At 39.6% G+C, this 26,589-nt stretch overlaps 1 protein-coding gene across 5 annotated transcripts in view; it reads left to right on the forward strand.

The window, feature by feature from the left end:
- Positions 1 to 24,722, forward strand: part of ociad1 (OCIA domain containing 1) — a 122,658-nt gene extending 97,936 nt beyond the window's left edge. For 4 of the 5 annotated variants that reach the window (XM_041198470.1, XM_041198474.1, XM_041198471.1 and 1 more), the window contains 7 exons: positions 1,602 to 1,686; positions 4,075 to 4,128; positions 4,213 to 4,260; positions 9,556 to 9,685; positions 14,303 to 14,490; positions 21,770 to 21,928; positions 24,136 to 24,722. In XM_041198470.1, coding sequence (XP_041054404.1) covers positions 1,602 to 1,686; positions 4,075 to 4,128; positions 4,213 to 4,260; positions 9,556 to 9,685; positions 14,303 to 14,490; positions 21,770 to 21,928; positions 24,136 to 24,173 — 702 coding nt within the window. In that variant the 3' untranslated portion in view covers positions 24,174 to 24,722. The remainder of the gene's footprint in view (positions 1 to 1,601; positions 1,687 to 4,074; positions 4,129 to 4,212; positions 4,261 to 9,555; positions 9,686 to 14,302; positions 14,491 to 21,769; positions 21,929 to 24,135) is intronic. The other variant, XM_041198475.1, reaches the window with a different exon arrangement.
- The last annotated feature ends 1,867 nt before the right edge of the window (positions 24,723 to 26,589 follow it).

Below are 26,589 nucleotides of genomic sequence, written 5' to 3' on the forward strand. Positions count from 1 at the left end.
CCGCAACTGCAGAGAACAGAATCTATCCCCCTGATTATACTGTCCCTTAACACTATCACACTCTTGCTCACTGCCCCTGCTTGAATAGCATCCTGCACAATTTGCCATGGTCAGTTAGTTCGCTTATTCTCCCTGCAGTCTTCCTCAGACACCCTGGTCACAAGTACATGTACCTCATTCTTGCTAGTCAGAAGCAGGGACTGAGGCTCCTCCATCACTACGTGCTGGTTCCCATTAACTTCCTGACTTGCAGTCACACCCTCCTGTCCCTGACTGTTGACAAACTCAAGTTCTGCCTAACCTAAGAGGTGTGTCTGCTTTCTGAAACAGTGTCCAGGTAACTCCCTCTCTGATGCCAACAATGTCTGCAACTCAGACTGCAGCTCAGCAACTCTGAGTCGAAGTTGCTTAAGCTGCAGACGCTTACTGCAGATATGGTTGTCCGGGAATGCAATGCGTTCCACATGTTGCAGTTATAGCACACCATCACCCCTGCCAAGTCTGTCTAACTTTATTTATTTAATTAGTCAATTAGTTATTAACTTACACAGCTAAAGTAATAGAAAGTTACACTCTCCTAGTTTGAACACAAAAAAAGACTCACCATCTGCTGAAGGCCAAAAAAAAAGTAGCAAAAAGACCACGTCTTTCCCCCTCTGCACAGAATTCCCACATGTACCAATTTCTTGACATAGCACTCGGTCTACATTGCACTCAGGCATCATCTCCATACCATGCATCCATGTTAAAGATCCTGTGGCACCATTTGTGGAAGTGGAAAAATGTGACAATAGTACATCAGATCTCATTCTAGTTTCAATTATTTTATTAAAATAAACATTGAACAAATGAATAAATAGCAATATAAATGTATATATTTTACAGTATATAATTTTACTGTTGCTGGGTCAAAATCCTGGAACTCCCTCCCTAAAAGCATTGTGGGTGTACCTACACAAAATGGACTGCAGCGGTTCAAGAAGGCAGCTCACCACCACCTTCTCAAGGGCAACTAGGGATGGGCAATAAATGCTGGCCTAGCCAGCAAAGCCCACATCCCATGAAAAAAGAGATCTTGTCTGTATCTCCCTGAAAGGAAAAATAAAAAGTTGTAATCTAAATGCTAAACTGTTCTTGTATAAGCAACTTGTATATACATAGCTCCCCTCCTTTCTCCTTTACAAGCTTCAAAAACAATTAAATTTAACCTGCTTGTCTGTGAAGGTTTCAATTTATTGTACTCTACTCACAGGATGGTTCTCAGCTTTCTGATTTTTTTTTTGATCTGTTGGCAAGACTTATTTAGAAATCCATAACTTCCGAACTCATTTAAAAATAACTGGTTTCCATATCTATAACTGAACCATGTCCCTCTCAAGCTGTTTGCAGGGAAGCAGTAATGACAGCCCTCACATTTATTATAATGTTGGCTGGTGCACAGATCAGAAATTGATCCTGGAACCTACTTGATCTGCATGATTCTGTTGCACACGTAGCAGTGCACTTACAAATAAGCTATGAAGTTAGCCATGTGCAATTAAATTTAACTTTTTCTTCAGTGACTAGATGAAGAATGAATCTCATCTTTTATCATTCTCCAGGGTCCAGTGGGTGCTTCGTACATTCCTACAGAAGAAGAAAGGAGAGTTTTCAGGGAATGCAATCAGGAAAGCTTCTATTATAGATGTATGTATAAATTCTTGGTCAGTTGCTATTCACTTGTATTCATTGAGCAGATAGTTCAAATTTTATTTTAATCTAAATTTAGTTTATTAGTGTAAAAGCAACATCAAATTTAGATCTGTTAAAGAAAAAATAATATTTCAAATTAAAAGTTTCAAGTTATACTGAATTCTGTTCCAGGATATATTTCTCTGGTGATCAGTTGCGAGAGACTGTTTGGGATTGCACATCATGATTCGTCATGCAATAATAATACATATTCACCTATTTGCTTCTGCTTACATGATGTCACTATAATTTATTAACCAACATAATTTTTAATAAGTAATTACCTATCGATATTGAATGTGATCTATGCTTGAACAATAATCATATATGTTACCATATCTTTATTTTAGTGCTAATGTTTTTAATGATACCAGGCATCTGGAGCAGTTTTTTAAACAGTCCCCAGTTTAAACTCTTGTATACTGTAATTAACTCCACCCAATTTGATTGTTAGAGATTAATTAATTACTCAATTTGGGTATTGATTACAAGAGTAAGGAGGTCGTGTTGAACTTGTATAAGACATGAGCTAGGCCTCATCTGGAGTACTGCGTCCAATTCTGGGTGCCACATTTGAGGGAGGATGTGAAAGCAATTGGAGAGAGTAGAGAGGAGATTCACAGGAATGATTCCAGGGATGAAGAACCATAGCTGTGAGGATAGATTGAAGTGGTTGTGACTGTTTTCCTTGGAGGAAAGAAGACTGAGAGGAGACATGCTGAGGGTATGGACAGGTTAAATAGTGAGAAACTGTTCCCACTCAGAGCATCAAGACCTAGAGGGCACGGATTCAAAATATTCTTTCATCCAGTGGGTGGTTGGAATCTGGAACAAATTTCGTGAGAGGGTGGTGGAGGCAACTTTGATCAAGGTATTCAAAAGTAAGTTGGATTGCTATTTGAAAAGAGAGAATGTGCAAGGTGACAGGGATAAGTAGGGAGTGGGACTAGATAGAATGCTCTTTCAGAGACCCAGTGCAGACTCGATAGGCCAAATAGCCTCCTCTGCATTGTAAAGATTCTGTGGTTTGATGTATTTATTTTTCATGTACTTCCTCTCTCTCTCTCTCTCTCTCCGCGTGCGCCCCCCCCTCCCCCCCCCCCTCCACCACCGGCTGCTCAATTGAATTTGGAATTGCGTAATTTTTTTGTTCGAATTAATAGGAACTGGTAAAAGTTCAATCTGCAAACAGTGGTAAATCTACACCTAGCTCCCTAACATTTGCAGTGGTGTCTCTATTTTAGAGGATCCTAGAGAACAGGTGTCAGCCTTTGCTTAATATTCGTACTCGTGCCTTTGAATCAGAAGATTATGGGTTCCTGCCCCCCGCCAGAAGCTTGAGCACATGATTCAGACTGACACTACAGCATTGTACTGTGGAAGCACTGCAGTTATTCAAATGAGTTATTGCACTCCAACCCATATTTTCCCTTTCAGATGGCTGTTAAAGACCCGATGACAAGGGTGTTCTCCCCGCAAAGTGTCTTGCTGTCCCTCAACCTATACCACCATCATAGGTTATCTGGTCATGCTGTTTGTGAAACCTTGCTGTTTACAACTTGGCTACCATATTTCCCTATATTACAACTGTGCAAAACTGGCTACAATACATCTTAAAAGTTGTCTCTGAAGCTTTTTGGGCCATGCAGAGGCACTATACAAGCATGAGCCTCATAGGCTCATAGATGATTACGGCACAGAGGGGGCCATTCAGCCCATCATGTTCAAACCGGTCAACAAAGATTTGACTACACTAATTCCATTTTCCATCACTTGGCCTTTTATTTTAAATCATCCTCATGATGGTATAGTTGATTTTTCACCTGAAGCCACCAATGGAACATTAATTGAAAAAAGTCAGACTTCAATTTAAAAACAAAAGGCTAGAGCACAATCAGGACAAGAATGTAATTCCATTTTAATGCTCAGATTCCAATTATAAACAAAAAGTGTAACTTGGTAATTTATGACATTGGGATCATTCAGAGATTAATATGTTGTAATTATGTCCAAAGTTCATTATTTTCCGATGAATCAGAATTTTTTTGTTTCACTGTGTCAGACTGTCTTTATAATAATGTGTTCTTGCGTCTGCTTTGAACAGATATAGATTACTCAAAACCCTACACTTTAAAAGCCTTCATAGAGAAGAAACCTTTTCTAGCATTTGTTTCTCCTGATTCAAACTCAAGTACGAGGTAAAATCACTTTTAACAAATGGACTCACCAAGCCCTCTTGTAGAAATATCTTTATTGTTCTATTGTGGAGTTTTTGCATCGCAAGGTACACTCACTATTCAGTATTTTAAATTAATTACCAATTTGTTTGAATCCACTTTACAGCACTTCCTTTTTCTGGGATGAGCATGCTGGTAACTCAAGTCCTAATCTCTAGAGGTAACTTTTAAAGTAATTAACATAATTTTTGATTATTGTTTTTGTATTCATTAATGAGTTGAAGTTTCTGTATTTCCTATTTAGGAATCCTTTCTACTTCAACTCGATTTGGATCCATACCTAAAGTTGTATGTAAGTGAAGTTATTCTTTCATTAGGCAACAGAGAAATCAACTTGAAGTTAATCTTCTAATTCCCGAGTAGTAGAGGAATTTTTCTCACTCTGGTGGAAACAGTTTTTTCATGATGCAAATAAGTCCAGTATAATAAGATGTTCAAAATATTTGTTTTAATTTCTGCATGTAAGGTACCTTTTGAGTATCAAAAGGTGGAGGAAAAGGAAGCCTGCACTGGATCTAGATTATTTTTTGAGGATCAGGCATTCTCAAATTAGGTATGGACGTGAAATTGACAATACGACAAAGTAAAACTTTTGCTGCTCCAATAATTGGCTTAACCACAGCCCAGTGATGAACAACAGTTTGCCTTGTGTGAGCTGTTGGAAGAATCTCGCCCCCTCATATTTTCTAAGTTATATATAAAGTAGTTCAAAGGTGTTCAATGTGTGGCTAACCAAAAAATATTAGAATAGGACCATAGAATGAAGCAACATAGGAGGTGGCTATTCGTCCCATATTACCTTTGCTGCTCTTTGAAAGAGCTATTCAATTAGGTCAACTGGCCTGCTGTTTTCCCATAGCTCTGAAAATTTTTACTGAAGTATTTATCCAATTCTCTTCTGAAAATTATAATTAAATATGCTTTCACCACTCTTTCAGGCAGTGCATTCCAGATTATCAAAACTTGCAGCTTTTTTTCCATTCTGGTTCTCTTGCCAGTGATCTTAAATCTGTTTCTTGCTTTCCTATCCTTCAGCCACAGGAAGTAATTTCTCTATCAAATCTGTTAATGATTTTTTTAAGCAGTTATCATTATCTTCCCTTCACCTTCTCTGCTCCAAGAAAAACAATCCCAGTTTCAATATTCTCTCGACATGACTGAACTCTTTCATCCTTGGTGATGAAACCAAATATTGCGGATGCTGGAAATCTGAAATAAGAACAAAAATTGCTGGAAAAACTCAGCAGGTCTGGCAGCATCTGTGGAGTTAACATTCAGAGTCTGTATGACTCTTCTTTCACCCCACTACCAGTCTAGCAGATTTCCTCTGCACCCTCTATAAGGCCCTGACATCCTTTGCAAAATATAGTCCCTATTGTACTCCAGCTGGGACCTAACCTGTGTTTGATAAAGGTTTAACTTAACTACCTTGTTCTTGTACTCCTATGTCTCTATTTGTTTAAAGTCTTTTGTCTTTGTAACAACTTTCTCATCTTGTGCTGCCTTTTTCAAAGATTTACATATATACCATTACACCTCCAACATGGTGAGGTTCCTCTGTTCTACAAGTCCTTTAGAATTGTACCATTTATTAGTTCTGTCTTATGCTCTCCTAAATTGTTACTATCCTCCTCGAAGTTTACTACGTTTCCAAGTTTTGTGTCATCTCCAAACTCTAAAATTAGGTCAAGCCTGGGTCATTAATATATATCAAATAAGTAGTGGGTCCAACACTAAGCTCTGTGAGCACCACTGCACACTTCCTTCCAGTTTGAAAAACAACTGTTCACCATTACTCTTTGCTTTCTGTCCCTTAGCCAATGTTGTGCCCATCCTGCCACTTTCCATTTAATCCCATGGGCTTTAATTTTACTAACCAGCATATTATGTGGAACTTTATCAAACATTTTTTGAAACCTATAATGTGCACCAACTATACCACCCTCATCAAGCCCCTCTGTTATTTCATCAAAAAATTCAATCATTAGTCAAACATGATTTTCCTTTACCAAATGTGTGCTAGCTTTCATTTATTAACCCATACTTTTAGAAGTGCAATTAAGTTTGTCCCATATTAACCAATGTTAAGCTGGTTGGCCTGTAGATGTTTTTTTTATGCTTCTTTGAACAGGGATGTAACATTTGCAATCCTCCAGTCCTCTGGTGTCACTTCTATATTCAAGGAGGATTCGAAGATTATGGGTAGGGTGTCCACAATCTCCACCCTTCTTACCCTCAGTAAGCCAGGATACATCACATCTGGACCAGGTGGTTTTTCTACAGTGCTCCCAAACTTTTGAGTACATCCTCATTGTCATTTTTGTCTTATCCAATTTCTCTAATATCTCCTGCTTTACTGTGACATCGGCAGCATTCTCTTCTTTAGTAAAGACCGATGCAAACTAGTCATTTAGTACAAAAATAAAAATAGCTGGAAAAATTCAGCAAGTCTGACAGTATCTGCAGAGAGGAATATCGTTAATGTTTCGAGTCCGTATGACTCTTCATCAGAACTGTAATTTAATACCTCAGCCGTGCCCGTCCCTCCATAAGATGATCTCCTTTTTGGCCCCTAATCTTTTTTTAACTACTATTTTACTATTTCTGTTTATATAAGACTTTTGGATTCCCTTTTATGTTACCCGGTTATTTAGTCTCACATTTTTTTGCCCCTCCTATTTCCTTTCTGAGTTGTTCGCTGTACATTTTGTATGCAGCTTGGTTCTCTACTGAATACGAACCTGACATTTACTATATGCTTCCTTTCTCTCTTACATTTTAATCATATATTTTTAGCCATTCAGGGAACTCTAGTTTTGGAAGCCCTTCATTTCTTCTTCATGGGGATATGTCTGGTTGGTACACTGAAACTGTCTCCTCTTTGAAGACCTTCAATTGCTCATTTGCTGTTTTACCTGTTAATCGTTGATTCCAATCCACCTGCGTCAAACCCCTTTTCAACTCATTGAAATTAGTTCTTAGATGAGTATTTTCACGTTTTATTTTTCCTTGCTCTTTTCTAGAACTACACTTTAATGATAGTGATCATTTTCACAAATGCTCACCCACTGGAACTTGCTCAACTTGCCTCACTTCACTCCCCAGGACTAGATCCAGAAATTCCTCATTGAGCTAGAAACGTACATATCAAGAAAGTCCTCTGATGCACATTTCAGGGATTACTCCCTCTCTTTGTCCTTTATACTATTTTCCCGATTTACATTAGGATAATTGAAATTTCCCATTATCTCTATAATTCTTGCTTTTTCTGCAAATGTTCTCCCCTATCTCCCTCAAGCCTTTTGATGGCTTACAGTATATATCCAGCAGCATAATAGACCTGCTAATGTTTTCTAATTCTAACCAAATAGATTCTGTCTGTGAATCCTCAAGTACATCATCACTTGTGCTGTAACCATATGTGATCAATATTGCCACCACATCCGCCTCCCTTTATCCCTTCCCCTGCTTCCTGAACACCTTGTAGCCAGGAATATGAAGTGACCATTCCTCTCCTTGTTTTAGCCAAGTCTCTGTTATTACCACTATCTCATAATTCCATGTGGCTTTCTGCTCCTGAAGCTCACCAACCTTATTTACTATTCCCCTGACATTTGTGCAGTGCACTCATATCTCATTTTTAGCCTGTCTCACGTTTCCCCCGTGCCTAATCCCTCCTACTTCTGAGCCATTCTTTATTATAATGATATTTGTCTCCCTGATGTGAGATGTGGGCGCCTCTGGCCAGGCCAGTTGCCCATCCCTAATTGCTCTTGAGGAGGTGATGGTGAGACGAGTCTTGCACAGTGATGTTAGGAAGGGAGTCCCAGGATTTTTCTAAAATTAATTTACGGGATGTGCGCACTGATCGCTAGGCCAGCATTTATTGCCCTTCCCTAATTGCCCTTGAGAAGGTAGTGGTGAGCTGCCTTCTTGAACCACTTCATTCCCTATGGTGTAGGTACACCCACAGTGCTGTTGGGGAGGGAGTTCAAGATTTTGACCCAGCAACATTGAAGGAACAGCAATATATTTCCAAGTCAGGATGGTGAGTGGCATGGAGGGGCCTTGCAGGTGGTGGTGTTCCGATGTATTTGCTGCCCTTGTCCTTCTAGATGACAGCAGTCATGGGTTTGGATGTTGCTCCCTAAGGAGCCTTGGTGAGTTTCTGCAGTACATCTTGTAGATGGTACACACTACCTCCACTGTTCGTCGGTGGTGGAGGGAGTGAATGTTTGTGGAAGTTGTGCCAATCAAGTGAGCTGCTTTGTCCTGGATGCTGTCAAGCTACCTGAGAGTTGTTGGAGCTGCACTCATCCAGGCAAGCTGAGAGTATTCCACCACACTCTTGACTTCTGCATTGTAGATGGTGGACAGGCTTTTGGGAGCAAGGAGGTGAGTTACTTGCCATAGGATTCCAGACTCTGACCTGCTCTTGTAGCCACAGTATTTATATGGCTAGTTCCCGTTCAGTTTCTGGTCTATGGTAACCTCCAGGATGTTGATAGTGGGGGATTCAGCGACAGTAATGCCATTGAATATCAAGAGGAGATGGTTAGATTTTCTCTTGTTGGAGATGGCCATTGCCCAGCACTTGTGTGGCACTCATCAGCCTAAGCTTTAATCCAAGTCTTGATGCATGAGGACATCGACTGCTTCAGTATCTGAGGACCCGAGAATAGTGCTGAACACTGAAATCATCAGTGACCATCCCCACTTCAAATGGAGGGAAGGTCATTGATGAAGTGGCTGAAGGTTTTGGGCCTAGGACACTCTTGTTGTACAGGTTCCTGCTACACTATTTCCCCAGTTACGTCTTAACCTCTCTTATCTTCCTGCTCCTAAACTCACTAGCTCTTGACACTGGGAATAATCCATGATTACTATCTTTTGAGGTCCTGCTCTTTAACTTCCTAATCGGCTCCAGGAACTCTGCCTGGATGACCTTAACCCTTTTCCTACCTTTGGCTTTGGTTCCAACTTGAACTATGACTTCTGGCTATTCCCTATCTTCCCGCAAAATGTTCTGCACCTGTTAGGCAATGTCCTTTACCCTGGCATCGAGGCGACAACACATCATGTCACATTGGTGGTTGCAGAAATGGCTGTCTATCACCTGATTATCAAATTCCCAATCACAGCTGCATCTCTACACTTCACTGCCTATGCTGAGGATGTGCTAGAGCTTCACTCCCCTGTCGCTTGCAGAGATGTTCAGTGCTGAAACCAGTTTAAGAGTACTACTCTTCCGGAGGATTCCTGCACCGCCTACTTCTTCCTACCCTGCTGAATAGCTACCCACTTACTGTTCTCCTGAACTCTCTGACATTGCAGGATGACCACTTCTTAGAACAAGCAACTGGAGCCCCAGAACAAGACCATTCAAGGAACTTTTATTATAGATTGGCCAAGGGAGGGATATTAAGATCACATGTAGAAATAATCTGGTACCTTGCATTGCTTGATGTAATGTGGATTAAATATCTGAAATACTATCCTCATTTTGGGTAGGAAGGAAAACCGAGAATTGAGGAACAAAAGTTTAGAAATCCTTGTAAGAATTTTTTTTACTCCATTTCTTTCTCAGTTGCTGGTGTTTGTGGCTACCTGGTAGGAAAGATTTCCTATATGAAGACATGCCAGGAGAAGTTCATGAGACTGGAGAATTCGCCACTTGGAGATGCTCTACGGCAAGGACGTAGAACGTTCCTGCATCAGTCAGTTGCTATTATTTCATGTTTACCAGCATTTTTCATTCAATTATGTAGTCAAAGAACCTTTGTGCATGTTAGAAAAATAATTACTCTCCTGAAAAAGCTAGAGATGTATTTTAATATTTATAGCTTACACTTGAATGTTCTCAATGTGAAGTCACACAAAGCAGTTCCTTTGTTCTTGGAGAAAAGCATTCTGCTTGCTATTTCTGACAGCAGCAAGGATCTTCAGCTGGTCTTAAAAAGAAACTGTTCTATCATAGGAGCTGACTTTTCAGTTCATACTAATTAGAATGAAAGCAGGTTAACCCTCTAACTTCATAGCTATGAAAAGATCTATAGCTGTATTTGAGACGTTGGAACATCTAAATCATGATTTTTCCATGAAACAAGTTAAGAATATTGACAAGTGTTTTTAAGGGCTAATAAAAACAAAACATGTTGGAAACATTGAGCAGGTCAGACAGTATCTGTGGAGAGAGAAGGAGTTAATGTTTCAGGTTGATAGCCTAACAACAGAACAGGTTTTCATTCCAAGGGCTACATTTTATACCTGTATGATTCTGCACAATGTAAATAATAGGCTGGCCACATGAAACCATAATAACCAATCCCCCTAAGGAGTTGATAACATATAGCTTGGAATGCAAAATGTTACTGCACTGTCTGTGCCTAGATTAAATGTAGAAATTATATTATGTTTGTAGATCCAGTTAACCGTGACGACCTGAATTATTTTAGCGACTGATGTATATGACATCAAATTTACTCAGTGATAAAATGGTTTATTTACAAAGAAAACAAAAAATGCATAAATTATCTTATTTATTAGCAGTATTATAATCTCTTAACTGTGCAAGGATCTCAAATGGCAGCGGCATCCAAGTAGTTTCTTGCCTTTTAGATAATTACACTGTGCGTTTGCATTTCACTGAATTATTTTGGCTTTGCAGCATTGCTAAATGTGCAGTTTAACTACAGCCAAACAAACAGCCGCTAGTTTGGGATTTGCTTCATCTTTGGGGAAGTAGTTTCACACCGCTTTAGCTTCTCTCAGAGTGGTATAATTTAAAAATTTCTTATTTCACTAAAGAGCTGATGGCACAGCTTACTCTTCACTAATATTTAAAAGTTCCACTAGTTAACAAATCATTCAAGTGTGCATGTACAGAGATCTAGTATCCCCCGAATATAGGGGTGAGAAATTTCTGCCTTTAGGCAAAATTCTGACTTTTCAATTATGAAATCCTGCCCTTTGAAATGTTTTTCTGACCTCCCTCTCCCCTCTCCATAGTGCTTTGCTTTGCTTCGCATATAGATATCCAGCACAGTTTACACTGTCAAGATAAAAATCTCTGGCCCAGAATTTCAACATCTTGCCTACCAGTTAAGGTATCTCCCTTAGGGATGTGATAAGCACTTGTCTACCTCACCAATAGAAACTGAGTTTGATGTTAATATTTTCAAGGGGTGAGTCTTCCTCAATTTCAGTGTTTCTACCTCTTTCTTTATGACCCTCCTTAAAAACAATCTCTGACCAAGCATTAGGAAACCATCCTAATATTTCTTGCTTTGTCTCGGTGTCAAATTTTGTCTGACTATGCTTCCATGAAGCCCTTTTTTCTACATCAAAGGCATAGATACAAGTTGTTCTTGAGTGGTATGATGAATTTGAGTTGCTGTCTGTACCTAGGATCTGCTAAAAGGTAAAACTAAGCTGGTCAGTTAGAGCAATGTTTGCAAAACTATGACACTGATTTAAGAATACATTTTCAAGGTCATGTTCTAGTGTTAGTATTTACTTAATCCTGAATTACATGTACTAACTGCATTAAGTGCTGAGATGTTAAAATGCTGACGTAACATTGGTGATTTTATGCAAACGCATTTGTCCATAGTCTTGACGGTAATAGAGGGTACACAAAGAGAAAACTACACCTTGAAATCTAATGATTCCACCTATTTGTAGTGGCCTAGAAGCATTTGCAAAAACTCAACAGGTCTGGCAGCATCGACGGAGAAGAACAAAGTTGACGTTTCAAGTCCTCATGACCCTTCAACAGAACGAAGTAAAAATAGAAGAGGGGTGAAATATAAGCTGGTTTAAGGTGGGGGGAGAGAAGTTGGGGGGGGTGGTTGTAGAGACAAGCAAGCAGTGATAGGAGCAGATAATCAAAAGGTGTCACAGACAAAAGAACAAAGAGGTGTTGAAGGTGGTGATATTATCTAAAAGAATGGGCTAATTAAGAATGGATGGCAGGACATGCAAGGTACAGCTCTAGTGGGGGTGGGGTGAAATAAGACTAAAGGGGCATAAAAGGTATAGATTTAAAAATAATGGAAAGAGGTGGGAAAAAAAAAATCTATATAAATTATTGGGAAAAACAAAAGGGAGGGGGAAGAAACGGAAAGGTGCCGTAGGTGGGGCTTGAGGAGTAGGGGGTGACGGAGGAGTGGACCACGGTGTCACGGACCAGCCTCCGCATTCAAAGAATCATCCTCCGCCATTTCCGCCAACTCCAGCATGATGCCACCACCAAACACATCTTCCCTTCACCTACCCTGGCGGCATTCCGTAGGGATCATTCCCTCCGTGACACCCTGGTCCACTCCTCCATCGCCCCCTGCTCCTCAGCCTCCACCTACGGCACCTCCCCATGCATACGCAAAATATGCAACACCTGCCCCTTCATTTCCTCTCTCTTCACTGTCCAAGGGCCCAAACACTCCTTTCAAGTGAAGCAGCATTTCACTTGCATTTCCCCCAACTTAGTCTGCTGCATTCGTTGCTCCCAATGCGGTCTCCTCTACATTGGTGAGACCAAACGCAGACTGGGCGACCGCTTTGCAGAACACCTTCGGTCTGTCCGCAAGAATATCCCAGACCTCCCTGTCGCTTGCCATTTTAACACTCCACCCTGCTCTCTTGCCCACATGTCAGTCCTTGGCTTGCTGCATTGTTCTAGTGAAGCTCAACACAAACTGGAGGAACAGCATCTCATCTTCCGACTAGGTGCTTTACAGCCTTCTGGACTGAATATTGAGTTCAACAACTTTAGATCTTGAACTCCATCCCCACCCCCTTTCCGTTTCTTCCCCCTCCCTTTTGTTTTTTCCAATAATTTATATAGATTTTTCTTTTCCCACCTATTTCCATTATTTTTAAATCTATACCTTTTATGCCCTTTTAGTCTTATTTCACCCCACCCCCACTAGAGCTATCTGTACCCTGCGTGTCCTGCCATCCATTCTTAATTAGCACATTCTTTTAGATAATGTCACCACCTTCAACACCTCTTTGTTCTTTTGTCTGTGACATCTTTTGATTATCTGCTCCTATCACTGCTTGCTTGTCCCTACAACCAAGCCCCCCCCACCACTTCCCCCCCCCCCCACCCCCAACCTTAAACCAGCTTGTATTTCACCCTTCTCCTATTTTTACTTAGTTCTGTCATGAGGACTTGAAACTTCAACTTTGTCCTTCTCCGCCAATGCTGCCAGTCCTGCTGAGTTTTATCGGGTATTTCTGTTTTTGTTTTGGATTTCCAGCATCTGCAGTTTTTTGTTTTTATCTAGAAGCATTTGCATTCACTACGGACAAAAGTAAAATCTCCCAGGAAACAATTTGTCCATGGAGATCTAATTGTAAAATTAGAAATGAGAGGAAATGGTTGCAAGAATTGCCTTGTAAGACAGGGATTTAAACTGATGACCCTCCCTCCTCCCAGTCATAGGTTTTGCTGTTGCAGTTAAGGGTGAATCAGTGTGGAATTCAAGAACAATCTTGGAATTAAATGTATATGTTGAATTTTGAACATTAAGATGTATGTTTAATTTTGGTGAATTTAAGGCTAGCTGAGGAATTTTACCCTTGTTTACAATATGATAAAATCACGCAAATGAATGAGAAATACTTAACATTTTAAATCGGGTTATGCTTTTGAATGTTTCATCTGGGCTCCACTCTAACTTAAAAAGTGAGCATTTAAAGGAGTGTCATTAACCTTGTGATGAAAAGTAAGTATCCAGTATGATAACACAAATTATGCCTTGAGAACATATCACGTGTCTTTTTTTAATTCATTCACGGGATCTGGGCTTCGGTGACTGGGCCAGCATTTATTGCCCATCCCTAGTTGCCCTTCAGAAGGTGGTGGTAAACTGCCTTCTTTGAACCGCTGCAATCCATGTGGTAGGAACACCCACAGTGCTTTTAGGAAGGGAGTTCCTGATTTTGACCCAGCGACAGTGAAGGGGCGGTGATATATTTCCAAGTCAGGTTGGTGAGTGACTTGGAGGGGAACTTCCAGATGGTAGTATTCCCATCTATCTGCTGCCCTTGTCCTCCTAAATGGTAGTGGTCATGGGTTTGGAACATTCTGCCTAAGGAGCCTTGGGGAGCTCCTGCAGTGCATCTTGTAGATGGTATACGCTGCTGCTACTGTGCGTCAGTGGTGGCGGAAGTGAATGTTTGTGGATGTGGTGCCAATCAAGCAGGCTGCCTTGTCATGTCTTATTACATTCTTCTTGTAACTCCTATTGTTTCTCTCCTCCCTGTCCTCTGTCTATCTCCACAATCCTAACCATCTAGAGGTAATAAATATTCATTTTGTTTTGCAGGCATTCATATCAGAAGTCCGAATTTTCTGACAGCACTGCAGAACATTTACAACCTGAAGTAAATAGCCCTACCACCTACTCTGATGACCACAACTACAGTGACCACTCTGAACCCAATTATGAGTCAGTTCCATTCAGTTCTACGCTCAGTGAGTCAGCTCCTACAGGGATTGATGACACTCCAGGAGGTACTTTGTGTGCTTTTTCCCTTTGCAATAGTACATTCTTTTGGAGAAGGATGCAGTGGATTTTTAAGAATAGATCTTTTTAATGATAGTCACTAATTTTAAGTGTGTTTGATTCACTGCAAACTTAAAGATTATCCTATAATTTAGCAAAGTTCTCCTGAAAAGCAGGCTACTTTTTGTCAATTATTTAAAGTTTTTGTGTAGCAATAAGCTGTGAGACCTTGTTATACATTTATGGTAGTTTTGTAATGCAGAACTATATCAACATATATGCCCATCTACAAAACTTTGAAAACTTAGCAGCTTCAAATAAAAAGTTGACCACACCAACAAAAAAAAGGCTACCTCTGCAATATTAGTAAAACATAATAAATAAGAGCACGAGTAGACAGTATGGCCCGTTGAATCTGCTCTGCGATTTAATTTGATCATGGCAGATCTTCGACTTCAACTCCACTTTCCTCTCAGCACTCCATATCCCTTGATCTCCTGAGAAAAAGTTTATCTCAACGTTAAATATATTCAATTATGGAGCATCCATGATCCTCTGGGGTAGAGAATTCAAAAGATTTACAACCCTTTGAGTGAAAATGTTCTCCTCATCTCAGTCCTAAACGATCAGCCGCTTATTCTGGAACTGTGCCCCCTTGTAGATTTTCTGGCCAGGGGAAACAACCTCCGTGTCTACCCTGTGAAGTCTCTTCAGAATGTTGCATGTTCCAATGAGATCATCTCCCATTCTTCTAAACTCCAGGGAACGTAGCTCCAGCTTACTCAGCCTTTCATCATAAGCCAACCCTGTCTTCCCAGGGACCAATCTGATGAACCTTCGCTGTACTACCTCTAAAGTTAGTATATCCTCCTGATAAGTATAGAGACCAAAACTGCACACAATACTCCAGTGGTCTCACCAAAGCCCTGTACAATTGTAGCAAGACTTCTTTATTCCTGTACTCCAATCTCCTTGCAATAAAGGCCAACAATTTCCATTTGCCTTCCTAATTGCTGGCTGTACCTGCATGATAACTTTCTATATTCTTTGTAAGAGTACACCCATGATCCTCTGAACATCAGCATTTACAAGTTTCATGCCTTGTAAGCAATATTCAGTTTTTCTATTCTTATTGCCAGTATGAATAAATAACCTGACGTTTCCCCACATTATACACCTGCCACCATGCTGCCCACTCGCTTAACCTGTTTTATATCTCTTTGCGGCTCCTTTGTCCCCACCTCAAAGCTTGCATTCATACTCAGCTTTGTATCATCAGCAAAATTAGATACATTACTCTGTCTCTTCATCTAATTCATAATATAGATTGTAACTAGCTGAGACTTCAGCACTGATCCTTGCAGCACTCCCTTAGTTTGCTGCATGCCAACTTGAAAATTCCCAAACTATCTCTTGATTTCCTGTCCATTAACCAATCCCCTATCCATGCTAATATATTAGCCCCTATTCCATGAGCACTTATCTTGTGTGTTAATGTTTTGTGTGGCAATTTATTGAATGCCTTTTGGAAATCCAAGAATGTTACATCTACTGGTTCTCCTTTATCTATGCTGCTAGTTACAGTCTCAAAAACTCTAATAAATATGTCAAACAGTATTTCCCATTGGTAAAGCCATGTTGATTTCGTCTGATTATACTGTGGTTGTCAAAGTGCATTGTTACGGCTTCCTAAATAATAAATTGCAGTACTTTTCTGACAACTGATGTCAGGATAACAGTCCTGTAGTTCCCTGTTTTCTCTCTCCCTTCTTTCTTGAATAGCAGTGTTACATTTGCTAATTCAAATCCACTGGGAACATTCTAAAATCTTTGAGATTTTGGAAAATCATAATCTGCACATCCACTATTTCTGCAGTTATCTCTTTGAAAACCCTGACTTAGGCCATCAAGTCCTGGGAATTCGTCAAATTTTAGTCCCTTAAATTTCTACTGTACATTTTCTCTGCTGATATTAATTACCTTAATTTCCTCACTTATTAGCCCCTCTATTATCCTTTATTTCTGGCATGTAACTTGTGTCTTCTGCTGTGAAAACAGATGCAAAATATTTGATCAATGTTTCTGCCATTTCCTCATTCCCTATGATAATTTTTCCTGCCTTTGTCTCCAGGGGACTAATATTTACTTCAACTACTGTCTGTTTTATATACTTGTAAAAGGTCTATTTTTATATTCCTGGACAGTTTACTCTCATTCTATTTTTTTCACTTTTGATTGACTTTTTGGGAGCAAAGAATAATAATAAATTTGAGGATTGGGAGTGTTTTGGAAACCAACAATTCTTTGCAATATTATAAGCCTTTTCTTTTAATCTACTAATATCCTTAACTTCCTGAGTAAATGGATCTATCTTACTGAGTTTTTATGTTTTTAATGAAATGTATTTTTGTTGAACATTTTGAATTGTTTCTTTTAATGTTTCCCACTATTTATTTGCTGTCATATCTGTTACTCTATTTACCCAATAAACCTTAGCCAGCACTCCCCTCATACCTATGTAATTGGCTTTAAGTTTAAGGTTCTTGTTTGTGATTGGAGTATGTCACTTTCAAACTTATGAAATTTAATTGTATTATGATCACTATTTCCCAGCAGGTCCATTACTGTGAGATTACTAATTAACCCTGCCTCATTGCACAATACTAGATCTAAAATAGTTTTTTCCCTAGTCGATCCCATAACATATTGCTCAAGAAGACTGTTGGGAAAGTATTCTACAAACTCATCTTCCATACTAGCTTTGTCAATTTGATTGGTCCAGCCCATACAAAAATCTAGCCTTGGTCAAGGAACTGAGTGCATTACATTTATTTTAATCCAGTATCACAGTATCTTTACAGTGCAGAAGGAGGCCATTCAGCCTATTGAGTCTGCATTGGCTCTCTGAAAAGCATTCCACTTACTACCACTCCCCTGCCTTATTCCCATAACCTTGCATATTATTTCTCTTCAGGTAGCAATCCAATTCCCCTTTGAATGCCTCGATCAAACCTGCCTCCACCACCCTTTCAGGAAGTTTGTTCCAGACTCCAACCACTCACTGGGTGAATTTTTTTTTCTCACATCACACTTACTCCTTTTGCCAATTATTTTGAATCTGTGCCCTCTAGTTAATGATGCTGTCTTGAGTGGGATCAGTTTTTCACCCTGTCCAAACTCCTCAGGATCTTGGATATCTGTATCAAGTCTCCACTCCGTCTTCTTTTCTCCAAAGAAAACAGTCCTAACCTCTCCAATCTATCCTCAGAGCCACAGTTCTTCATCCTAGAATCATTTTTGTGAATCCCCTCTGTACTCTCTCCAATGCCTTCACATCCTTCCTCAAGTATGGCACCCAAAACTGGATGCAGTACACCAGATGAGTCCTAACTAGTGTCTTATCCAAGTTCAATATGACCTCCTCATCCTTGTACTCAGTGCCACGATTAATAAAGCCTAAGATACTATAAACTTTATTACCTGCTCTTTCAACATGCCCTGCCATCTTCAATGACCTACGTATGTATACAACAAGGTCCCTCTGTCCCTGCACCTCCTTTAGAGGCTGTCCCTTTACTTTATACTGCCTCATCATATCTTTCCTGACAAAACAAATTTCTTCACACTTCTCTGTTTTAAACTTCATCTGCCACTTGTCTGCCCAATCCACCAACATGTCTATGTCCTTTTGAAGTTCAAGACTATCCCCATCACAGTTGATAGAATTTCCAATCTTTGTATCATCTGTAAATTTTGAAATCATGTCCTACACACCACAGTCTAGGTCATTAATATATATCAGGAAGAACTGGGTCCCAACACTGACCCCCTAAGGAACTACACCCTACTTCCTCCAATCTGAAAAACAATCATTTATTACTAAAATAATAAAAACAAAAAAACTGCAGATGCTGGAAATCCAAAACAAAAACAAAAACAGAAACAGAATTACCTAGAAAAACTCAGCAGGTCTGGCAGCATCGGCGGAGAAGAAAAGAGTTGACGTTTCGAGTCCTCATGACCCTTCAACAGAACTTGAGTTCGAGTCCAAGAAAGAGCTGAAATATAAGCTGGTTTAAGGTGTGTGTGTGGGGGGGCGGAGAGATCAAACACTAGGAGGGAAATGGAAAGCAATGAAGGTGAACAAGGCAGCAGAGAGATACGGAAATCTTGTCGCAGAGAGGAACAGAACTTCTTCAAGGAGGTAGGCATTTCTTGAAGAGCAGTGGCAGTCAATTAAACACAGAGATAAAAACAAAAAAACTGCGGATGCTGGAAATCCAAAACAAAAACAGAATTACCTGGAAAAACTCAGCAGGTCTGGCAGCATCGGCGGAGAAGAAAAGAGTTGATGTTTCGAGTCCTCATGACCCTTCAACAGAACTTGAGTTCAAGTCCAAGAAAGCTGAAATATAAGCTGGTTTAAGGTGTGTGTGTGGGGGGCGGAGAGATCAAACACTAGGAGGGAAATGGAAGGCAATGAAGGTGAACAAGGCAACAGAGAGATACGGAAGTCTTGTCGCAGAGAGGAACAGAACTTCTTCAAGGAGGTAGGCATTTCTTGAAGAGCAGTGGCAGTCAATTAAACACAGGGATAAAAACAAAAAAACTGTGGATGCAGGTAATTTCATCATTTATTACTACTCTGTTTCCTGCCACTCAACCAATTTCTTATCTAAGTGTCTACTTTCCCTTTTATTCCATGACCTAGAATTTTGCTCACAAGTCTGTAGTGTGGCACTACTTGTATCAAATGCCTTTTGAAAATCCATATACATCACATCAACAGTGTTTCCTTTATTAACCTTTTCTGTTACTTCCTCAAAAAACTTCAGCAAGTTAGTTAAACATGATTTTCCATTGATGAACCCATGCAGGCTTTCCTTAATTATCCTGCACTTGTCTAAATGATTATTGATTTCATCCCATACTATAGTTTCCAGAAGTTTCCCCACCACTAAAGTCAAATTGACTGGCCTATAGTTGCCAGCATTATCTTTGCACCCCTTTTTGTACAAGGGTGCATGTAACATTTGCAGTTCTCCAGTCCTCTGGCACCTCCCCTAGGAAGACTGGAAGACTGCTTCTGCAATTTTCATTCTCACTTCCCTCAGTACCCTTGGATGCATCTCATCCAGCCCTGGTACTTTATCTATTTTAAGATAAGATAGCCTTTCGAACACCTCCTTCCTCTCAATTTTAAGTTCTTCTAGTGCACCAGTTACCTCCTCTCTCATCTCGGCCTGGGTAGCAAGTTCTTCCTTTGTAGACAGGTGCAAAGTACTCGTTTAATACCTCTGCTATTTCTCCAGCCTCCACATGCAAGCCCCCTTTTTTCCTTCCTAATCGGCCCTACTCTTTCTTTCACCACACTTTTATCATTTACATTCTTGTAGAAGACATTGGGATTCCCTTTTATGTTCGCTGCCAGCCTATTTTCATGCTCTCTCCTCGCTTTCGTTATTAGTTTCTTCACTTCCCCTCTGATCCTTCTATATTCAGCCTGATTCTCCATTGTACTTTCTACCTGACATCTGTCGTACATGCACTTCTTCCTTTTCAGCTTTACCTCTATGTCTCTCATCATCCAAGGCGTTCTGGACTTATTTGTCCTTTCTTTCCCCTTCAAGGGAATATACCTTGGCATTGTGTGCAATACTTTTTCTTTGAAGGTGGCCCATTGTTCAGCCACTGTCTTTTCTGCCAACATTTGATTCCATTGGGTTTCAAGATTTTTTATCGGTGCTTGTTCTTCTGTGAAAACTCAGCCCAAAGGCCTCAAAAATGAGACATGAAAAACAGTAGTTATATTGGAAGTGCAGTGGAAAATGCACATATGGGGCTGGATTTTGCAGGGAGCATACTGCACGCACACACACACAAAAACACACCGCCCCCCGCCCCCCCCCCCCCCCAAACACCTGTTAGAAAAGCTGGTCGCCAATAGGCTGCCCCACAGTGATATTGCACTGTGGGTGGCCTTAAGTTCAGTATGGAACTACCACCCCTCTCTAGCAAGAAGTTTCGCAAACGAGAGCTGCCGGCCAATCTGAAGACAGTATGGATCCTGGATCCAGGTAAGTCTGGGTTTTCTGGGCAGCGAGGGATGGAGCACCCTGAGGAGGGATGGAGCACCCTGAGGAGGAGTGGTGTGGTGGGGTTGGATTTTGGAGGCCAAAGGGGCAGGCACAAAGAAAGGGGTACCATCTTGGGCGGTTGCCCCCGATGTGCACAGAGTATCCCCAAAAAGGAAGTACCCCCCCCACCCCCCCTTTCCTTCCCACTTTTTCATCAGAGTTGATGAAAACGCAGCCTGGCCATCCTTACCCACCTTCCTTCACCAATCGCATTATGGTGTGGACAGGATAATGTTTAGGTCAATTGGCTTGTTAACAAGCTCAGTTGCCCATTAATGACTCTTTTGTAAAATGGCAGGCCGATTTTGGCTGCCACCTGACTACAATATAATGGAATACCGGCATTTTGATGTCAGATTCATAACCTGACATCATTACATTGGATTTTAAGTATGCGCAGGACAAGGACAGTCCTGGTTTCCACATGTAAAATCCCAGCCATGGTTTAAGCTAAAGCTATGCTTTTTTGTAATGGTGGATTTATAAATTTTTGAAAGGGAAAATGAATTCTAATATAAGATTAGAATATTTAATATTTAATAGCCATGTCTAACAGCCTACTGCTCCAAGAGTTTGATTTTTTTTTTAAATATACTTTTTGGTACCTCTTGAATTATATTTTGATTCTATATTTGGAGCCGAAAGCATACTGCTGCAGTAATTGTACAGATAAGATTAGGAATATATCCTCTGAGCCCCAGATTTCAGATCCCAAGTCTGAGAAATGAAGGTGCACCCTGTTTATGATGAGGCCAATGTATAATCAATGTTTGTATATATTTAGTATTTATTTTTCAGAAGCTAAACTGTTTTCTGATTGTAAGCACTGATTACAATTGCAAATATAAAAATTGCAGCTATAATACTAAAGCTTTTATCACTTGAAACCAGCATCGTTCCTGGAACTGAGTTGCCAACCTAGGAACACAGAAGGGATGCCGATGGCCCAAAGCAATCTGGAGTAAGTCAGCCCAGTACTCCTGGGCTGCCTACTCCTCAATGCTGCCAGACACAGGCTTTTCCCAAAATGATGTCACACCCTGTAAAACAACAATTGCTTGTTTTGCATTGCATTAGTGTTTGGAGGACACTACAGTGTACAGGTTTCTTTAACCTCTTCTAAAATAAGTTTATTTGCTTCTGACCACAGCACCTGGTCCAGAGATAGAAGAGTCAAAGCCTCAAAGGAAATCAATGACATACGACGAATTGAGAAACAAAAATAGGGAGCTATACGAAGTGACAGTGGCACAAAAAGCAGAGTCTCTTCACAAACCAACTCCACAGAGATTACCTAACAACAAAGGAGGTCAATTATGGATATTTTTGTTTAATTTGTTCTTGCCAAGGACACACATATATTTCCCTGAGTTGCTTCTTGAACTTTTGCTGTTCTTGTGATGGTGCTCCCTTCATAGTGTTAGATCAGGAATGACAGAATTCTCAGTGAATGACATCTGCCCAGAATGGTGACATATGTCTAACTCAGAATGGTCTGTGGCTTGGACGGATTGTGATTAAGTTTTCTTAAATTGATGGTTAAAACAAATCTGATTGGGTTGTAATTGGTTATGGTGCAAATGATTGGCAACATATCAAGTTCCAGCTGCTGTGTGCAGCCTATTTATTTGTATGTTCCAGGAAAACAAGCTTGCCACAAACAGTGTTTTAAAGAAATTTATTGTACATAGGAACAGAAAGGTAATTATACTCTGTAGAAATTGATAGGTTACAAACTAGTTTGCTGCCTGGAGTGCTCCATTTTTGGAAGAACATTAAAACTATGGAGAGCATAAAGACAGAGGCTGACAGCCTATAGTTATAAGGAGAGAGGAGATAAAAGAATTATTTCCACTGGAGTTACAAGGAGATTAAATAGTTTTTTAAAAAATAATGAAGGGCCCTTCTCCACCTCTGCCTCAGTTGATCTCTGTGAAAATCCTCATCCGTGACTTTACCTCCAGACTCAGCTATTCCAGTGCTCTCCCAGCTTATCTTCCCATCTTCCACTCTCCAAAATCTTCAGCTCATTCAAAGCTCTGATGCTCATAATCTATCTAGGACAGTCACACTCACCCATCACCCCTGTGGTCATTGACCTATGCTGGTCCATCAGCTCTTCAGAGGTAAAATTTACATCCTTGTACTCAACCCACTTCATGCCTCACCCCCTTCCAATTTGGTACCTTTTCTAGCCCTCCAAGCATTTAAGAACTCTGATATCTTATACGTTTTGAAAATCTCTCACTCCACTTTTAACAGCTGTACATTCAGATAACTCTGGAAATCCCCCCATAAACCTTTTTGCCTCCACCTACCTTTCGTGTTTTATGACTCCCCTTAAAATCTATCTCTTTTATCAAGCTTTTATTTACCACTCCTAATGACTGTATTTGCCTGCTCAATGTTGATTTTTGTCTAATTTTGCTTCTCTGAACTATTTTGGGACAATTTCCTATCTTAAGATCCAAATAAATGCAAGTTATTTTAACAAGATGAATAAGGGCAAACAGATTCCTCTGCATGAGCAGTCAATGAAGAAGTCATTAATTTAAAATTGTCAGTTTAAGTAAGAAGAAGGATTAGGAGAAATTTCTCTACTCGGTTATTGTTTTAACCGGTAAGTTGAGGAAAATTCAGTGCTCTGGAGACAGATTAGTCTGGCAATCTGATTAGTTTTGTATTGCTCCTGCAAAGGGCTGGACTGGCATGATGTGCTAATGCCTTCTATGGTTTTTATTTGGTATAAAGTAACATTTAAACTTTGAAGATTCATGGGAACAACTCATGTAGCTCTGTTGAAGATTTATATTTATATCCTAGAGGAATTTTGGAATGGCGACTAGGGGGTCATGGCTTGTTTCCAAGTAAGCAAGCAAGCCAATAATGATCAGCATTTCCAACCATTACATGTGGTTATCTTCACGAGTAAACTTTTAAGATGAATGAGCAGTTTATTTTAACCACTAGCCAAAGTTCATGCTAAAAGCTGAGTGGGTGTGTGGTCATACAGCAGCCTGGCAGGTACTACACAGGCCTATTTCCATGATAAACACCATGCAAAAAAATTTTAAGGGGCCCACATACTGAGCATGCAGAAAATTAAGTTTTACAGGGAGCATTGCCTGTAGAGTACATGTAAAGATCAATGTCTGTGAATAGAACAAAATAAATACATAATATGGCGTAATGTAAGAGTAAAATTTTGCAGATGCTGGAAATCTAAAAAATAAAATCAAAAATGCTGAAACTACTCAGTATCTCTGGCAGCATCGGTGGAGAGAGAAACAAAGGTAACGTTTCAGGTCAGTGACCCTTCGATAGTTCTAAAGAAGGGTCACCAACCTGAAATGTTAACTCTGTTTCTCTCTTCATAGTTGCTGCCAGAGCTTCTGAGTATTTTCAGCATTTTTTGTTTTTATGCCATAAGGTAGTTTTATTGTAAGTAACTGAACTGATGCTTCTCTTAAATTAGTGCTGATAATCTCTCCTGGTCTAATTTTTTTTTCACAACAGCGAAAATAAACAAGTATGGAGACACCTGGGAAGAATAAGGAAAACTCTGCAGACAAGATTCAAGTGAAGTCAGAATATTGGAAATATTCATAATCAACGCACTCTACAGAAATGTTTAACCTGAAAACTTGAAGTGTATTTTTAAGAAGTTTGAAGCTAACCTGATTAGACCATAAAGATCTTAGGATGACCTGCCTTTTTAATGTAATCTATTTGACCCATTTACAGTATCATCTGTCAAAGACTTGTCTGTTCCATTTTTTCTCATAAAAATTATGGATTTTTTAAAAACACCGCAGAAGTTTCCTTGCCAATACTTGTGTTCATTTCTAAAAGTAACAATTTTCAACAAGAAAGGCATGCAGAGTAAAATATTCCTTTAGTTCAAGGGTGTGATGGACAGCCTCAGCATGGATGATTGTATATTAACTCTGAGATGTGTTGTTGCTGTTAATCAAATGAAACCAAAGTCTAATGGACTGTATTTCAGTAATACAATCTATGTGTGTTCCATCTGTAACCATGAAGCTATTAATTCAAGTATAAGTTTGAAAATTATGAACTTAATTAAATGTACAGTGCTTTGTTATCAGTGTTTTTTTTGTAAAAAAAACCCATAACTCCCTTACTGAATATTCTATGCAAATCTTTTCTATTTTAATTAATCAAAGTTAGCTGGGAGAATTTTAAATGCTGAGGTGAAAGAATCGGGGAAAAGTAGCAAGCAAATTAGCCTAAAATAAGATATCTCAATTTGTTATAGCTGAATTTATTATAGGACTGAAAACTTCAAGTGACTAAAGATAAACCATCAGTAGAAAAATAGCTCACCATTACCAAACTGATGACTCTTCCTGCCAGTATTGCAAAGGCCTTGGTTGTTGCCTATTCAATATGTCACACGGACTTGGTCTACTTTTATATAAATTCCTGATAGTTTTCCATAATTAGAATATCCTCAAGGGTATAAACTATACAAAGAGTGTATCAGGCTTCAAAAAACCAAAAGAGTTGTTGGTCTTGCTTTGGTTAGAGATGGGGAGGGGTGAGGCCATGAAATAATTTGAATATTCAGATGAGAATTTAAAATTGCCTCCCAAATCCCCAACACTCACTGTTGGTCAGTGAGTACAGGTGATTATTGAGATGGACTGGTTAGAATACAGGCAGCAGAGCTTTGAATCAGCTGAAGTGTGGAAGTTGAGACTCAGCCTACGAAAGCATAGCACTAGTTGAGTCAGGTGCTGACACAAAGGCACAGTTAAGGATTTCGACAATGGAGGCAGCGTCAAGGAAGACAATGTCACTGAGGTGGAAGTAAATAATCTTTATATTGGAGAAGATCTAAGATCAGACAGATCAAAGTCAAATAGGACATCAAGATTGTGAATGATCAATTTCAACCTGAGACGGTGGCCATGAAGGAGAACAAAATCGGAGGGTGAGGGTATGGAGTTTGTAGCAGAAGCCATTGACAACAGCTGCAATGTTGAACTGGAGGAAATTGTGGGAGGAGACGGAAGTAGGGATAATGGGCAACTACTCTAATTAGCAGGATGTGACTAATAGTGCTCTGAGTTGAGGCTCAACTATTTAGCATATTTATTAACAACTTAAATAATGGGATAGAAAGCCACAAATCCAAATGTGCTGATGACGCAAAAGATAGACAACGATGGAAGCATAACGTTACAAAGAGATTAAGTGATTAGGCAAAATTGTGACAAATGGATTTCAATGTAGCCAAATGCAAGGTCATGCACTACAGACCTAAAAAGGATAAAAGATCCTTCCTAAATAGTGAAAAGCTAGAAACAGTGGAAGTCCAAAGAAACTTGGGATCTATGCATATAGATCATTAAAATGTCATGAACAAGTACAGAAAATAATCAAAAAGGCTAATGGAATGTTGGCTTTTAAATACCATGGGATAAAAGTTATGCTTCTGCAAAATAAACCTTTGATTAGACCTCACATGGAGTACTGTAAGCAGTTCTGGGCACCACATCATTGGAATGATATACTGATGTTGGAGGAAATGCAATGTAGATTTATCAGAATGACACCTGGACCCCAAGGTTTAAATTATGAGGTTAAATTACACAAACTAGGGTTGTATTCCCTTGAATTTAGAAGTTTACTTGATCGAAGTTTTCAAGATATCAAGTGAAGCAAATAGGGTAGATAGAAATTATTGAAGCTGGTTGGGGAGTTTAGGATCATGGGGCACATTCTTGAAACTTAGAGCTAGATTTTTCAGAAGTGAAATTAGGAAATGTTTCTAAAAAATAAAGGGTTGTAGAAGTTTGGAATTCTCTCCTCTGCAAATGACAATTGCTGCTAGATCAATTGCTAACTAAAACTGAGACAAATAGATTTTTATTAACCAAAGGTTTTGAGGGACATGGGACAAAGGCCGGAGTTTGGTCACAGATCAGCCATGATCTCATTGAA

Source organism: Carcharodon carcharias, chromosome 1 (genome assembly GCF_017639515.1).
Source record: "Carcharodon carcharias isolate sCarCar2 chromosome 1, sCarCar2.pri, whole genome shotgun sequence".
In the NCBI taxonomy this organism is placed as follows: Eukaryota; Metazoa; Chordata; class Chondrichthyes; order Lamniformes; family Lamnidae; genus Carcharodon; species Carcharodon carcharias.